Raw genomic sequence first — 16,710 nt, 5'->3', positions numbered from 1 at the left:
GGAGTATTAACACACATATGATTAATTCTGTGTTCACGGTTCTGAACATTTTTGTCACTGACAAACCTGTACGTTTTTGGCATGTGTGTTACCCTGCCTTGTTCGCTGTAATATATCTGATATTTAAGAATTTAAGAAGCAAATAGTTACTTTTGTGAAACACACGTATATACATACGATATCTGCTTCGGCATTCTACTAACTGAATAGGGAAACTTGTCGATGTTAAAAATGAGCTAAACTAGTTTGTTAAACAATTAAATTGTTTGATGGACTTTGTCGTCTATTGTTAGTAAAATACAGAAATGGCAGACACTGTGGTGTCTTAAATGAGGGCAACTCATATGAAGAATTGTACCTGACACAGCTACATAATTAAATAATTTCAGCTACTGAGTATATACACGTGTAGGAGGCAAAATTCAGCAAGTGAAACTGGCAGTTGTCTGTTGTCCCAAATCGATTTGATAGTCAGTTTGTTTCTGACGTATTTTCAGCCATATTAAAAAAGGATTTTATATTTAGACGCTGTTTGTATGCGTACAAACTGATTTCGCACAAGAACACGCATTTGTATACTTCAACATTGTTACGTTTAAAATAAACGTTATGAGGTTCTGAAAATCAGACATTGGATAATTTAAAATATCGACTAAAATGTCTTTAAAACCACACAGTAATTTGTGTTCTACATTTCATTTTAAATGTTCATCCTATTATATAAAAGGAAAAGGTAAATCTCGATTATATTTCAACTAGATGCTGTCCTGAAACAGTAATACCCGCACTAAGGTACAAGTTTGAGTATAACGGGGTGTAAAATATACCCAATCGATTAAGTTAAAATTCAAAAAGGGTCAAAGATCATCGCTACCCACTCCCTATCCCTGAAGTAACAATCTATTTTGTGATTCCAATTAAATGGTATTTTTTTCCATTTGACTAATTATACATTATTTTGTTTCTTGTGTTAATATTATGTCTATCCATTTGTCTGCAGACATTAGAACTTTGCCCATAAGTTTTAAGTGATGGGCTGGGCTATACAAATGGCTTCCACATTTTATAGGTTTATTTCTTGTGACAATTAAGACCTTTTATTTGTGTACCATTAATTTTTACCTCTGATCGCTTGGCCTAGGATACACATTTTTACAAGAAAAATACCAAACTTTAAACTTGGCCTAAATTTTCATCAGTAGGTGCTAGGGCTTTCATGCTTAACATGTGTATTCATAATGAACTGTCAACAGGTATAAGTATATTTGACCTTGACCCTAGAGTTTGAACCACTTAAACAATAACCTTGGCAATTAACTTTTGAACAGGAAGTACTAGGGTTTACTTATTTCACATGTGCATTCCTTGTGACAAGATTTTCTTCTCATACCATTAATTTGAACTCTTGACCTTGACCTTTGAGTTTGACATATATTTGAGAAACTTCAACCTTCGCCATAGGCTTCCATACAGAGACATCAGTATTTCACAAACAAATCTTGTCTTCATTATTATTTGGTAATGTCTCCATATGACGGAAAAATTCACGTGAGAGATGTATTCACAACAAACAAACACATTACTAAAGAAAATATAAAACATGAATATGTTGGTCATGCATATCTCTGCATGAAAAAAAAAAAACAGCTTTTCAAATACTGCAACCATATCGTTACCCTTCCAAAACACTCATTTCAGCTTTTCTGGTTTCCTTATCATATAACATTTGTCGTGAGCTGTCGTCCATCTGTTTGTCTGAAAACTTTTTACATTTTTAACTTCTCTAGAACCACTGGACCAATTTTACCCAATTCATATAGAAATAGGTACATCTGTATGTCAGACTGTCCATCTGTCTCTATTAATTTAACCTTGGACATCTCGGCCATATCGAATGAGAAGAGACAAGGCATTCATATCAAACTTATGTACTAGTATTTACCTGTGAGAATGGCATGGTTTTTCTTTTACATCTAACTTAGAAGTTTGGCATACTTGCCAAAAATTAAATTGTTATAAATTCATCATTTTGAAAGAGAAAAGTCAGTGCATCCATATTAAAATGCATGTATATTATTACCTGTGATAAGATCTTTCCAAATAAATCATGACTTTTACTCTGTGACTTTGACCTTTAAGCCTATCCTACTTTTCAAAAATGTTGCATTTGCATATAACGTTTGATTGAGATGAGATATTAGTCTCACATTTGACATGTACATTAATTACTCATAAGAATTCAAGGTGTTTCCCAGTATGCAATGCTATTTTACCCCTTGACGTTGATGTTTTACATAATTTTCAAAATATTTAACTCTCCTAACAGGTGATTAGGCTTCTGAGTAACATTAAGGAGGACTTCAGGGAAGACAGGGCTTTTTGCACAAAAAACGTCTTTTTCCCACCCCATTTGGCCCCAGGGGAAAAATCAAAATTCCAAAACCTTACTGCACATGTACATGACACCAACAACCATCTCCCAAAAGATGATTAGGCTGCTGAGTAAAAGGTAGAAGGAGTTCAGGGAAGACGGGGCTTTTAGCATAAAAAGTCATTTTTCGACCCCCCCCCCCGCCCTTTGACCACCCGGAGCAAAATCAAAATTCCGAAACCTTACTGCACATCTACATGACACCCCAAACCATATCCCAATAGATGATTAAGCTACTGTGAAAAATGTAGGAGGAGTTCAGGGAAGAAAAGTGTGACAGACGGACGGACGGACGGACGGACGGACGGACGGACGGACGGACATGAGTAACAACAATATACCCGAACTTTCTTTAGAAAGTGCGGGTATAATAAGTGAATAAAAATATCTATTGTGCATTTTCTAATTGAAAAGTGAACAAAAAAAAAAACGCGTACACTTAAAATGAAAAATTAGAGTTATTTGATTATGAAGAAAATTGATCACTGTTTAATACTTATTCATTGCTTTAGTTTTTTTTTCTTTTTATTTTAATCATTTTTACTTTTCTGCCGATTTATCACGTATTAGTTTAAATTGTGTAGGTGTGTACTTTTCAGCCACCGTTCACGGTAGCTCAGTCGATAGAGCGCTCGCACCGTGATCGGGAGGTCGTGAGTTAGAATCTCGGCCGCGACCGACCTAGTCGTTAAAATGGGTAGCAACTGTTCCTTCACCATGCGCTGGGCACTTTGAAGTGAAAGTTGTGGGTCCTTAGGATATGACCTTAAAAACGTAGGTCCCATGTCACGGTAGGCGTTGGCACGATGAAGAACCCTCACTGCTCAATGGCCCTTAGTGCCGAGTATAGGTCTAAATTTGAAGCCCTTCACTGCATCGGTGATGTCTCCATATGAGTGAAAAATTCTCAAGAAGGACGTTAAACAATATACAATCAATCAATCGACTTTGAAAACCTATCATAATGATTTTTAAGAATATATACCTTTGAACTTACATATTTAATACACATTAGGGTTATATCTAAGTTTTATTTCAAGAATAATGTGACCTTAATTTGTGCAAATCGTGTGAGTTTAAAAAGAGAGTTACATGTGTAAGTTGTATAACCTTACAATCAATCAATCTGTATGTTTTCTATGTAAAAGAATTCTACTCAATAGTTGCAATATGCAAATCTACTCTCCCCCTAAAAATACTTATTAATATCTTAAAAATATAAAAAAATGTATTAAAATGAGTTTTAAACTGCATATCTATTTACGAACAGTATACAAACATTATAGTTAACAACCCCTTTCCCATGGGATGCTTAAAAAATGAACATATCTTAACTAAAAGCTTTCAACGTACACCATGAACTTGCTAAATCGGAAAATATTAGATAAATCTTGTCGACCACAACAGGAAACCTGTTTTTGATCATTAAAGACCTTTTTAACGATGCTATATGGCAATTAAAAGAACCTTGTCAAAATCCAACTCAATTATCTTCATTTATATTATCCCTATCTAGTGGTAGTTCAGGAAATTATTATCATAAGTCCCCTGTATTCATTTTGCAAAGAAAACAGAATGTATAAAAGACATGGAAATTTATCAGTTGAATATATATTGACTGAATTCCTTACAAAAATGTCAATAATACTTTCGACAACCATCGGGTATTTAAAAGCTGCCTAAAGAAAATTATGTCTAACTTATGTGAAAAGTGTTTTAGAATAATTAAAAATGTGTACAAAAATATCAAGTCCAAAGTATTTTGTAGCGGGCAAAGCTTTGATTTCATTGAGACGGGGTGAAAACTTGTCATCTATTCTGTTTTCACTGTATCTCAATGATTTAGAAGGATTTCTTGCTGTACATGATGTTAATGGTTTAACAACTTTTAACATTGTCAGATAAAATGGAAAAGAATGTTACCTGATATATGAAATTGTATGTCTTGTTATATGCAGATCATACTACTTTGCTTTCAAAAGACCAATTTGATTTTAAACATCAATTAGATTTTTTTTTCCAAATATTGCGAAAAATGGCATTTAAAAGTGGATATTAACTAAACTAAAATATTAATTTTTGGTAAATGTAAAGTGAATCACAATATTGTTTTTAGATATAATGAATTACCATACCATTGGAAATTGTTAGCGAATACAGATATCTTGGTGTTACATTTTATAAAAGTGCATCGTTAATATGAATATATAAAGGGGCTGTATGACAAAGCAATAAGAGCAATGTATGGAGTGATTAGTAAATGTAAAAGGCACAATTTATCTCTGAAATGTAAGCATGACCTCTTCGATAAAGTTGTTAAACCAATTTTGTTATGCGGTTGTGAAACATGGGGTTTTAATAACTCCTTGCTAATTGAAAAATTGAACCTTAAATTTTGTAAACATATCTTAAATGTGAAATTATCAACCCCTAACGTAATGGTATATGGAAAATTTGGAATATATGCATTGTTAATTAATTTTAAGCTTAGAATGATTACTTTTTGGGCTAAAATGATAACATCAAACGATTCAAAGGTATCTTCAAAACTTCTGTCACTACATATGAATTAAATTAAAACACCAAAATGTAAATTTGTACAAAAAGTTTTAAATGAAGTGGTTTATTATATATATGGAAATGGAATACAGTTAATGTCAAATGGTTGAAAAACAAAGTATATCATACATTTATTGATCAATTTGACCAATCATGGTATAGTGAAATGTACAATGGGTCTAATAGAATTATTTACAAAATAAAGTGAACCCCCCCCCCCTTAAAGCTCTTTATTATAGGTAATTCAAAAGAACATTATCTTTTGAAAAATATTTTGATATTTTACCTTGAAATTTTTGAGAATCTTTTGGAAATTTAGAACTGGTAATACCAGGTTCCCTATTGAAACAGGGAGATGACATGGCATTCCTAGAGAAGCAAGACTCTGTAACCTTTGTAACTGTAAAGAAATTGGTGATGAGTTTCATTATTTATTCAATTGTACTGAAAAAATTATAAAACAAACTAGGTCATTATATTTATCTAATTATTATGCTGATAACCAAATGTATATTAATTTGAGAATCTGTTTTAAACCACAAATAAGAAACAGTTGATAAAAGTTTGTAAATTTTTACAAAAGATTATCGAGAGAGTTCGCTCTCCTGGTTAAAATTCTTTTTTCCCACACAATGTGCATTGTCATCAGTATTTGTATTAATTATTGTTCTGTACAACTTTATAAGTTTTATGAGAATAAAGACATTGTCATTGTCAATGTCATTGTCCAAGGTGTAAGGTTTAATACAATTACGTAATATTATGCTTTTTGTACTTCAATCGTGTTTCTTTTCAATGCCTGATTTTATATATTTCATGCATGCAAGCTTTTATATGTAACTCGTAAAGTACATGTATGTATGATAAAATCTGTCAAATAATTAAGTATCATATTACCTAGCGCCTTTTTGTTGGGTGTTAAATTTATTCAAACTGAAGATTCACGATATTTTGCAAACCTTCTCAGGATCCGAAATACAAAATTTTATCTTGAGAAAAAAGAAAATTGATTTAAGATTTGTGGTATTGATAATTAGCTTGAGAATATCTAAGGAGCAACTAGAAAAATGACATGTAAGAATTTAAAAGAAAACTTTGGACTGGAATATGACAAGCCGAATGCGTTTGTACGATCTCAGGTAATTATTACTTATATGACAATGCATGACATTGTATTCTTATTCATAACGAAGATAATTTACGTTTATGTAAGATCATTCGAAAATCTCCAAGATTTATTTTAAGGTCATGTGTGCAAATTTATTGAGTTGATCAAATTAACATGATGGTAAAATAAGCTTTTCTATCGGGGGTTATCCTTTTGCACTTTATATTAGTAAATTTAAGTATATAATGTTTACAAATGACCATGTTTTATGCCCCCGTAAATGAAGTTTCCGGGGTTTATAGTTTTTGTCGAGTCCGTCTGTCTGTCGTCTGTTTCTCTGTCCGTCTAGCTGTTTGTCCGAAAAAAAAATAAACTTTGCCAATAACTTTTGATTTAGTGGAGCTATGACTTTCATATTAAAGTTTTGTATTCCTTGTGGCAAGACCTTTCTCTGGGCACCACCATATTTGACCCTTTGACCTTGGAATTTGACTCACTTTTACACAAAAACTCCAAATTTTTACTTTGGCCATATCTTTCCAACAGTAGATACAATGACATCTATTTTTCACATATGTATTTTCTGTTGAAAGACCTTTTATTGAATACAAACAACTTTGACCTTTCATCCTTGACCTTTGAGATTTACTACTTGTAAAAAAAACTTTAAATTTGACCATAACTTTTGAAGAGTAAGGGTTACGGCTTTGTTGCTTCACATATATAATTCATGTGAAAAGCTCCTTCATTGGATACAAAGAACCTTGACTCTTTGACCTGACGTTAAAGTTTGACATACTTTTAATAGGCACACCTTGACCATAACTTTTGAAAGGTAAGGCTAGTGCTTTTATACTCTACATATTTATACCTTTTGACAAAACCTTTTAGTTGATAGCATGGTCTTCGTCTTTCACCTTGGGGTTTTACCTACTTTGAAAAAAATAAATCTTGGCAATAATATCTGAACGGTTAAGACTAGGGATTCGATACTTTACATATGCATTTTTGTACCAAGGCCTTTAATTGGATACCAATGACCTTGAAGAATGCCATACTTATGAAAAAAACTTTAACCTTTGCCTACTATATACATTCATATTTTTTCACAATAATATTGTATTTTCAGTGAGAATAATCTACTTTTGTTGCCAATACCGTTCATCAGGATTTTTCCGCGTGTATCCATTTTCCGCTTTGTTCGCAACGAGTTCTGAAGCTCGGAAAATAAAACAGCGTTAATTTAATACAAAGTTTTCTTCTTGTAGTAGAATTATTTCTAAATGCTTACACTGTATATCTTAGAGGGCAGAAATAGCGGGATCAGAGGACAAGCGCATGATATCTGTAATATGTATAAGCCCTTATTGTCTGTTTACTAATTGACAAGCTAGCTAATTATATGGGACACGTTCCTTGAGAAGGTATTTAACTAATTATAACTGAGCTGCTAGTCAGTCTGGAACAGTAAATGACCTATGATTGTTTAAAAATCTTAAAAAATAATATCTGTGGATTTGAGAGTTAGTACGCAAGACAGGTGTGTATTCAGCTGAGCGGGTCTTCCGAAATTGACGAGGTGAAGGTCGACCGATCTATTTCTGACCCGTATGTAGTAACTCAAGCTTGATGACTTTACATATTGCATCTATTTCTTTCATAGGCTTAAACAATTGTTAATAGTATAATCACATGGAGTTTAAAATAGTGAAAATTTGATTCGCGTAAATTTAATGAACTGATTTAGGTTCTGATTCGCGGAATAAACGTGACGCGGAAAAAACCTTATATACGGTATATTGAATTTGCATTTAAAAAAAGTTTAATCTTTCCTATGTTGCCATACGGAGGCATCAGTGTTTCACAAACAAATCTTGTTTTCAGTTACTTTTCAGAAGGGTCAAAATTATGGCTAAAATTTTGCTTTTTAAACAATGATTAAACAAGCTAGACTAAGTGTATTTGAAGTATTTCTATTATTTTTTTTATGCCTGTTTGATACACACAGAAGAAAAAAAAATGAAAAGATTGAAAGAGATGCAAAGGGTGGTTTTGAAATCAGCAAAGCAGTTGTTTAACATGAAATAGATTTAAATCTGAAGTGGCAAAATCATTCTGAAGAAAAAATGCACACAAAATAAATATCGCACATGGGAACATACGCCGGGGTTAAAATAACCGAGAAACACACAAATGAAAGCGCTAACTTACATGTACAATTATGCAACAGAGAGGAAAAATTAACATTTCGTATTTAACATAACCGATATAAACCCCCTTTTAAGCTCTAAACTGTGCAAAGCTGTTGTTGTACATGCCGTTCTCTAGATTTGGACATTCAATTCAAATTAGAACATTGCAATGAAAATTTTAAAGATTTACAGCACACTGGATTCGCGGCTTTGAAATGGCAACAATAATTTAACGCTTTCAAAACTTTTTTTTTTTACATATAAATATATCCAAAAAATGTCTTGCAATATATTGTTGTTTTTATTACAGTGTTTTCCTGATTGCGTGTACCTCCTTTGGAGTGCATTCTGCTTCTTGTATCACTTTGTATGGATTATTCTGGAGATTTACTGGGAAATAACTGACCAAACAGATAATAAGTCCTGGTTTATCTTCCTTACAAACTGGGGCTACCTCGTGATATTTATCTACTTTGGTTTGGATTGCTCTTTCTCTATCTATATACATTGTGTGAGAAAGGGATCAGGTAATTTTTATAATGATTAAGGTATAAACTGACAATAATATATTTTTCAGTTTATAAAAAAAAATATATAACCAGTAATAATATTAGTGAAAATGTAATAAGAATACTACCATACGTTTAGTATGCTTGTTTAAAGACAGTGAAATCACTGATGAAAAAGTAATGAATTTTGCTGTCGTAAAATCTACAAATTCCAAAATCTCTTTTAGTCACGCCATCAAACTCGATGAATCTTTATCTTAAAACGGTGTGGGTGATTTTCAACATAATGAACGCATCTTCAATTCTTATCACCTTCTCATACTTTACATTTTTGGATGCAAGTAAGTATGAACTTTATATTAGAGAGTTTTTCACAGGTATATGTTGCCTTATAATAATGTATTGAGTGAAAGGCTTAAGGACGTGTACAGATGTAAAAGTATTTTTTTTTCTTTTCAGACATGCATGCGAGGAGCATTAACAAACATATGATAAATTCAGTGTTCACAGTTCTGAACATTGTAATCACTGACAAACCTGTACGTTTCTGGCATATGTGGTTTCCTGCCTTGTTTGCAGTTATATATCTGATATTCAATGGGGTCTACCAGAAAGTGGGAGACGAAGATCCTATATATCCTGTATTAGACTGGAATAAATTTGGCAGTGCTTTGGAATTTTCTTTGCTAGAACTTTTGATTGCCCTTCCAGTTAGCCACACCATCGTTTTTGTATTTTATAAACTTAGATGTTGCTGCCCTAGGAGACCTCATGAAGAATCACCAACATATGAACATTTCAACAATCCAGAGTCACCAGATAAACAAGATATACATTCTTTAGAGTTGGCTATTAACCCTCAGGGAATGTACAAAACATTCAACAAAATGTAAAAAAAAATATCTTCCCAGCGAAATCATGGTTGAAATATGTATTGGAAAAAAATTCCCTGTTCATAACTCCCTCGTACTCATTATTTCACTGTGAATCGGTATTTGTGATGTTTCTTTAAATTGGTGCCAAGTGTCGAGTTGAACTTTTTGTAACAAAACCTTTTTCCGTATTTGTAGATTATTATCATAAAACGTGAAAAAAACTTTATTACATGTAAAAGTCCTTTGTATGTTTTATAATAACGTTAGACTATCAATAACAAGGACTGTTTATGTTTGTGGGCTATGAGTTTTTGACCAAATGAATAAGCATATGTAAATTAGTAAAGAAGACTATTCAAGAGTCGGCACTTGTATCCAATCCCTTTGACATACAGACCCTGAGACGTGCTACTACCCAAAAAAGCGTGTAATTGTCATGTTCTTTTCGTTTCGTGCAACCTGTGTAACGTTTCGTGTAAACCGTGCAGCGTTTCGTGTAAGCTCCAAAGCGTTTCGTGTAAACCTTGTAACGAGCGTGTAAGATTGATTGAATATTTTAAACACCGAGGCGGCAATTTTTCAACCATTTGTATCAGCGGACCATTAGTTTAAATCGGTTTTTGAAAGTTTATGGTCTCTCTGGCGGCCCCCAGTGAGCCTACTCTTTTTTGAACTCCAGAGAGACGATCTTTTACGTGCCAAGAAGGTTGTTAGCGAGCGTGTGAGAAACGTGCGACTTTCGTGTAAGAATCGTGTTAGAAACGTGTCAGATTCATTCGGAAATCACTTTCATTTTTAATATGGCTATCGATTGGTTAAGATATCAAATTGTGTTAGTATTTTATTATTTGAATTAGTTATTCTTGTCGTATTTTAGGAGTTAAAAAAATGGAACAACTGAATGAAATTACACGTTAATGTATTATACATTTGTTTGCTTATTTTCTTCTAAAGAAAATGTGTTCAAGTTAATTAATTACACTGTACATATATGCACAACAATATTAAGGGCAATGAGTTCAATATACTATTTGAAATATTTTTCTCAAAGAAAGAAATAAATGCGCAATCATACATATATATCCGTATTGTCCTTTCTGACATAATCTATTTTCTCAAATAAATTCTGCGATATGACTAGGGGAAAAATAGTCATATTGCAGAGTTTACTTGATAAATTAAAATAATTATGTCAGAAAGGACAGTTATGATAAAAGATAAAATTCAACTTTGAATTTTAGTCAATCAGTTTTTCAATTTTGTTTGACATGTATGTAAATAATGTTATACGATATTCGATATTACTATTTCATTGTTTCATAACCAGATTTTATTTTTTATTTTTCTGGATACAATTTGAAATGTAAGTGGAAAAATTACTAATAAGTTATTTGACAAAAGGAAGGAATGTCATTGAAGAAAAAAATGAATACATGTAATTGTCTAAAATAAATAAATTGTGTTACTCAGAATGTTTGGTATGAGGGATGAGTAAACTGTTGAAGCCTTTATACATACAATTATGTCATTTTGTTGGAAAGAGAGTACAGCAGTAATTTGTAGGTAGATGATGTGTTTGTTGTACAATTCTGTATAGTTTCTTTTCTTTTTTATCGGTATTTTCTCTTTATTTTTTTTTTTTGGGGGGGGGGGTACAAATAAAATTTAAATGTGTACATCTTTTCATGAGCTTAAAATACATTGAATTTCTCAATAAAGAGCAATGTACAGTCATATTGAAATATGAATTACATGGTGAAGTTTTCACATTTCTTATAGTTTTTACGTTTATGAACATGTTTATGAACAAACTGAAGTGATGAAGTGTTCAATTGCCTTGGAAACTCTTGTCTTACTTTTTGGGAATATAATTCCTCATCAGACATTAAAATTTCATAAAAATCGTAGCCACTTCCTTTCTTTATAATACTTTTTGATAGACTGGGTAAATTTTACCTCTATACCTTCTATATTTTGTATATGGCTATCTTATACCTCAATATGTCACAGTTTTCTTTTAGTTATTTTATCTATGAAACTTATTGCTCATGGCAATAACTTTTCCTAAAACTCATCTATATATATTATGATGAAAAAATGTGTTAAAAAATAAATATGAATTCTAGATACTTGTTGTCTCAAATTGTGTTAGAAAATAACAGGTTGCTTTTTGTTTACCTAAATGGACCTATATATTTTTCTTGATGAATAAATATTCCCTAAAATAAAAATATATGACCGAGTTTAACCGACAGTGACATTCAAAGAGAGGTCTCTTGGACACATGTAGAACACTGTCGAAGTTGTTTTTTCAGAGGTGGTCAAGAAGCCTTTACCCCCCCCCCCCCTTTTTGAAGCCGCCGAAAAATTGTATAATATTGATGAATTAGCGAAATTAAACGATCAATAGTTATGTTCTCTCATAAGCTGTATTCCTGAAACTATCACTTTCTCTGTGCATGCTAAAATGTTGAAGACATATTCTGCAAATATGTATGAATCAGTGATAAATAAAAAAGAAAAGGTTTTCAAAAAAAGAGAAAGAGGGTTTTTTAGCCGAAATTTTAGACATTTTCATCATTATATTATTTATACATTGATAAATGAATTTGATTTTATGCACAAAATGAATGTGAAAGTAATTAATGACGCAAAATAAGATACGATAGACATTCCCTGGTTTATACATGGCATCATATCTTGTGTGTGAAATGTGTTTCCGTATAATTTGATTTATTTACATATAGTTCACGTTTGTCGTGTTGATGTGGAATTATTATAAATTCCCGAATTCTAAAACTTTACAATTCTGTTGTGTTGGGAATGAACATTAGGAAGATGCATATACTTTCAACATAAGGCAAATCGAACGCCTTTTTGTGTGCAGATCATGAAATGTACTGAGCTCCACGGGTATTTGTTGTCCCGAGCGCAATTCTTACTTGGCTGGTGATACCTTTAGAGAACATGTGTATCTAGATGAAAGTTAAGTCAGCAACATACGCCATCCCATTGTTTAAGTTTTATTAGGTGATTACACCTCCTATATCCGATTTCGGGGATTCAACGATACCCTAATATCGAGTATTATACCCGATTTCACGGATACTACGCGATTTCGAGTATTCTCTCCGACCTGTTAAGTGCGGTTACCCAAAGGGCGACACGACAATATATTTCTTTTAAACAGAAACATATCAGCTCTTGTCTTTACAGTTAAAGTTCCGAAACGATGTGCTATTTTTAAATACCTTTTAATACATATGCTTTGTTCACTAAATCATATAAATTTATAAAAAAATCTTAATTCACTTGCACCGACGAGCACAGATATAGGTATTCCCGGGAAGTGTATGTATTGGGGGAGGGTGTCAAAAGAAAATGATAGTACGGTCTTTCAATATTTTTTTCTTACTTTAACGTTAGTTTAAATAAATTTATGTTCCTTTAAATAAATGGCAGATTTTATATTCTCTTTTAAATCTTTTGTTAATTGTGTGCGCCGACACACCCCATAAAAATATATTGGAATCTTCTTTTAGCCCTTTCAACTTTGTTTAAGGTCATTCCAAGGGCTTTGAGTACACGGAACTGAAAACCTGTTTTGCGACATTGTGTTCACGGCTTAATGACACCCGAGATTTTTTTTTGAAATACATCTAGTTGAGTTTTGATTACATTCATGTTAAAAGAGAATAAAAATAGATTAAAACTTCCTTTTTAACCCCTTCGCCCCCGTTTTCCTCCTAGAGATAATGCTTACGTTAGATTTTTTTTTTAAAAAGTTAAACATTATGTGAATTATTCTGAGTAAATGACATTCAATCACTTTAAACCTGGTTCCTCAATAGCATGGAAATTCGTATCCTCTATTGCACGGGCACTTGTTTCTGTAATAAAGTTTACCAATACATGTAGGTCTTAGATGAAGTAGGCCCAGTTAAAGAAGAAGGATATGGAAATAACGAACAGTATTCAATCTCAACGTCCATTACACAAATATACAAAATAAGAGCAGAGCAAACACGGACCTTCGAAACATCAGAGGTGGGATCAGATGCCATGAAGGAGTGAGCATCCCCTGCCGACCGGTCACACCCGCCGTGTGCTCGTTGTCATAATCAGGAAATAATGGAAAAAATCCTTGGTCGATTCAGTGTATAAATAATGGACTAACAATTGGTATGAAAAACGTCAGTCAGCATTTCATTCAATGATAAATTGTATTTGCTGACAAGGTCATTGTATCGACCATAGAATTTGCTAAATGATGACTTTAAACGAGACTGTTGATATTCTTGTTTCATCAACTTGCTTGTCAATAATTTACCTCGTTTAAGAAATTGTTCATACGTTGAGCATGCTCGTGCGTATCGAATCAACTGAGATATAAATACTCCGTATGCACAAATGTTTAAGTGGTGAATACATTGTTGAATCGATTGTCCAGAAAGTAAATAATTGATTGCGATTTTTGTACCGAGAAGCCCGGTTTTTAGATACTTTTTGTAAAATGATCTGTGTTCAGCATCAATACAATGCCATATTGATTACGCCTGTAGTGCTTGGTATGCAGGGCTATCCAAAAAATTAAAGAAAAGGTTACAAATTTGTCAAAATAAGATGGTTCGTTTTATTTTTAATTTAGGTCCACGGGCATCTGTTAATTACGAAATACTTAGTCAATTAAATTTATTAAATATTCAAAGTAGAGTTGCTCAGCTTAAACTCAACTATGTTTTTAATATTTTTCAAGGAAAAGCCCCTTCTTATCTTAATGAACATTTTATACTTCGGTCAAATTTTAGTAGCTATCATACTAGATCAGTCTCAAATGCAGATTTTGTCGTCCCAATTATTAAACAAAAACAATCTGAATCATTTTATTTTAATGGAATCAAAGACTGGAACATGTTACCAGCCTAAATTAAACCTGGTTTAAATACTGGATGTAGTTTTGCTTTTAAGGTCATACGCAACGTAGTTTGAACTTTTTTGGAGTCTTCCCTGGAGTTGAAGAGTTCCACTAAATGAAGGAACTGTGTGCAATATTTTCAATGTCTATATATGAATTGGTACACCTCTTCTAAAACAAGTTTTGATGATAAAAAAAATCTGGAATTTATGTTTTATAATTTTTGTAAATTTTTATTTGAATTATGCAAAAACTTTCAAAATTCGATATCTTTTCAAAACCCTGGTAAGGCATGCTGATTTTTTGTCTAAGAACATGTTATGATATTATAAGTTTAAACTTAGAATATCTTGGAAAATTATCAGTAGGTAAGGTACGTTGCGTATGTCCTTAAAAGAAATGTCAAGATTTTTTTTATAAGAAAGGGGAATGGCCCAGTGTAAAAGTCAAGTTGTGTTCTATTAGTTTTTACATGACTGTATTAGTAGTATATAAGTTGTTCCAATTATAATCATGTGGATATTTGGTATACATTCATAAAACACTTCATTTTTAAGGATCTCTGTGTTGTCAACTTGACCCCATATCTTAGCAATGGTATTTCAATTTTATATTTATCTGCTTATATTATTTAACATCCAATTAACATACATGTTTGAGTATGAAGACCCCATTGGAAAGAAGCCATTGGCTTTCATTGGTTATCCTTGGTACTGTAAAACGAGAAAAATTGGTGCATGCATATTTTAGCGCAAAACGCAAGTGGGGATGCAAATAATTTTTAACGTTTGCACTTGTCAGTAAAATATATGTAATATTTTTTTTTCTTAATTCACACCTGTATTTGACTTTTTGGTTTGTCAAGCACGGAAACACATCAGAACTCCCGAATATTAGTAAACATTCGTTAACGTTATCACGTACGTGTTGTTATCACATAGACGCGGTACAATGTTAAAATTTATTTTATTTCTATTTTCAATTTAAAAAATGGAGAATTATCTCATTCAAATCGTATAAAAACATTGTATGCATCGACAGAAAATTACTTAGATAAAACAGTAATCCTAATCAGGTATTGTCTACAAGCGACAATCGACATGCTTGATTGCATCAATTTGTTTACCTCAAGGCCATAGATGATTGACACGCCGAGAAGCCAAACTTTGAGGGTTCTAATGATATTGATCGGCTAATAACTACCGGGAAAACAATAGTTTAATTAAATTATAATTTGGCAGAACCGTCTGTCCTCCGAACATGTACAGTGCTAGTGTGTATATAAATCCAATGACCACTTGACATTACCTAATCGCGCGTTCCGGTTTACTTGTACTTATGTAAAAGCTTTGAACACACACACACAAAAATGAGATTTGGAAATCCTTTAGCGCACAATAAATTTCAGCGCTCAGGGACTCCTTCGCCAAAGGCGCTAAAGTTAGTAGTGCGCCAAATATTCTCGTTTTACAGTATACAAATATAATCTTATATGAATCATATACAAGGGTTGATCCAAAAGTTCGTGGAATTTCTAAATATTCTTTTATTTTTAAGTGAAATTGGTTGAAAATTACAAATGAGAACATAGACACATGTTGAATATTTTAAATAAATAAAAAAAACATTTTAAATATTAATGATAGTAAGTCTATGGCAGTTGCCATAGAAACGGTTGTTTGAAGATGCGGGGAGACATTAAAGAGTGTATTATCATTTTAATTATTGATACGTAAAATGAGAAATAAACCGCTCTATGTGGTATAAAAAACAAAAATTATGTCTGTATTTCGATTGCTTGATCTTTCATAAACCTTTGTGTGAGAGTTAAGCTGATTTTACTGCATATTAAGTTAATTAGTTGCAAACTTTTTACTTCGATTCGGAATAACAGACTCGTTGAATGGTCTAAGACTAATGATATTACTGATGCTCAATTCGGATTCCAACCAAGGGTGGGTACAGCCGAAGCAATTTTTAGTTTGTGGACAATAATAAGTACGTCTTTACGTAAGAAAAAAAGATTATATTGCTGTTTTATAGATTTTAAAAAAGCATTCGACACTATAGAACGTATTAAGCTTTGGAAAAAATTCAGTATGTACGGAATTAAAGGGAAAT

At 32.3% G+C, this 16,710-nt stretch overlaps 1 protein-coding gene across 1 annotated transcript; it reads left to right on the top strand.

Moving 5' to 3' along the window:
• Window positions 1-6,057: 6,057 nt before the first annotated feature.
• LOC134248938 (protein rolling stone-like) lies at window positions 6,058-10,770 on the top strand. Its single transcript, XM_062731326.1, has 4 exons — window positions 6,058-6,129; window positions 8,601-8,817; window positions 9,027-9,140; window positions 9,259-10,770. The coding sequence occupies exons 1-4, from the start codon at window positions 6,058-6,060 to the stop codon at window positions 9,690-9,692; spliced, it is 837 nt and encodes a 278-aa protein (XP_062587310.1). The 3' UTR covers window positions 9,693-10,770.
• Window positions 10,771-16,710: the final 5,940 nt, after the last annotated feature.

This window comes from Saccostrea cucullata, unplaced genomic scaffold (genome assembly GCF_032062105.1).
Source record: "Saccostrea cucullata isolate Sc308-1 unplaced genomic scaffold, CSIRO_AGI_Scuc_v1 ctg16014, whole genome shotgun sequence".
Taxonomy (NCBI): domain Eukaryota; kingdom Metazoa; phylum Mollusca; class Bivalvia; order Ostreida; family Ostreidae; genus Saccostrea; species Saccostrea cuccullata.
This window is presented reverse-complemented; position numbering and strand designations above follow the sequence as displayed.

Bases quoted from the DNA above. Each gene is read 5' to 3' on its own strand.
- LOC134248938 (XM_062731326.1), top strand. From the start codon at position 6,058: ATGACATGTAAGAATTTAAAAGAAAACTTTGGACTGGAATATGACAAG. The intron at 6,130-8,600 runs GTAATTATTACT...TTTTTATTACAG, and splicing joins ATGCGTTTGTACGATCTCAG to TGTTTTCCTGATTGCGTGTA. The intron at 8,818-9,026 runs GTAATTTTTATA...AATCTCTTTTAG, and splicing joins TTGTGTGAGAAAGGGATCAG to TCACGCCATCAAACTCGATG.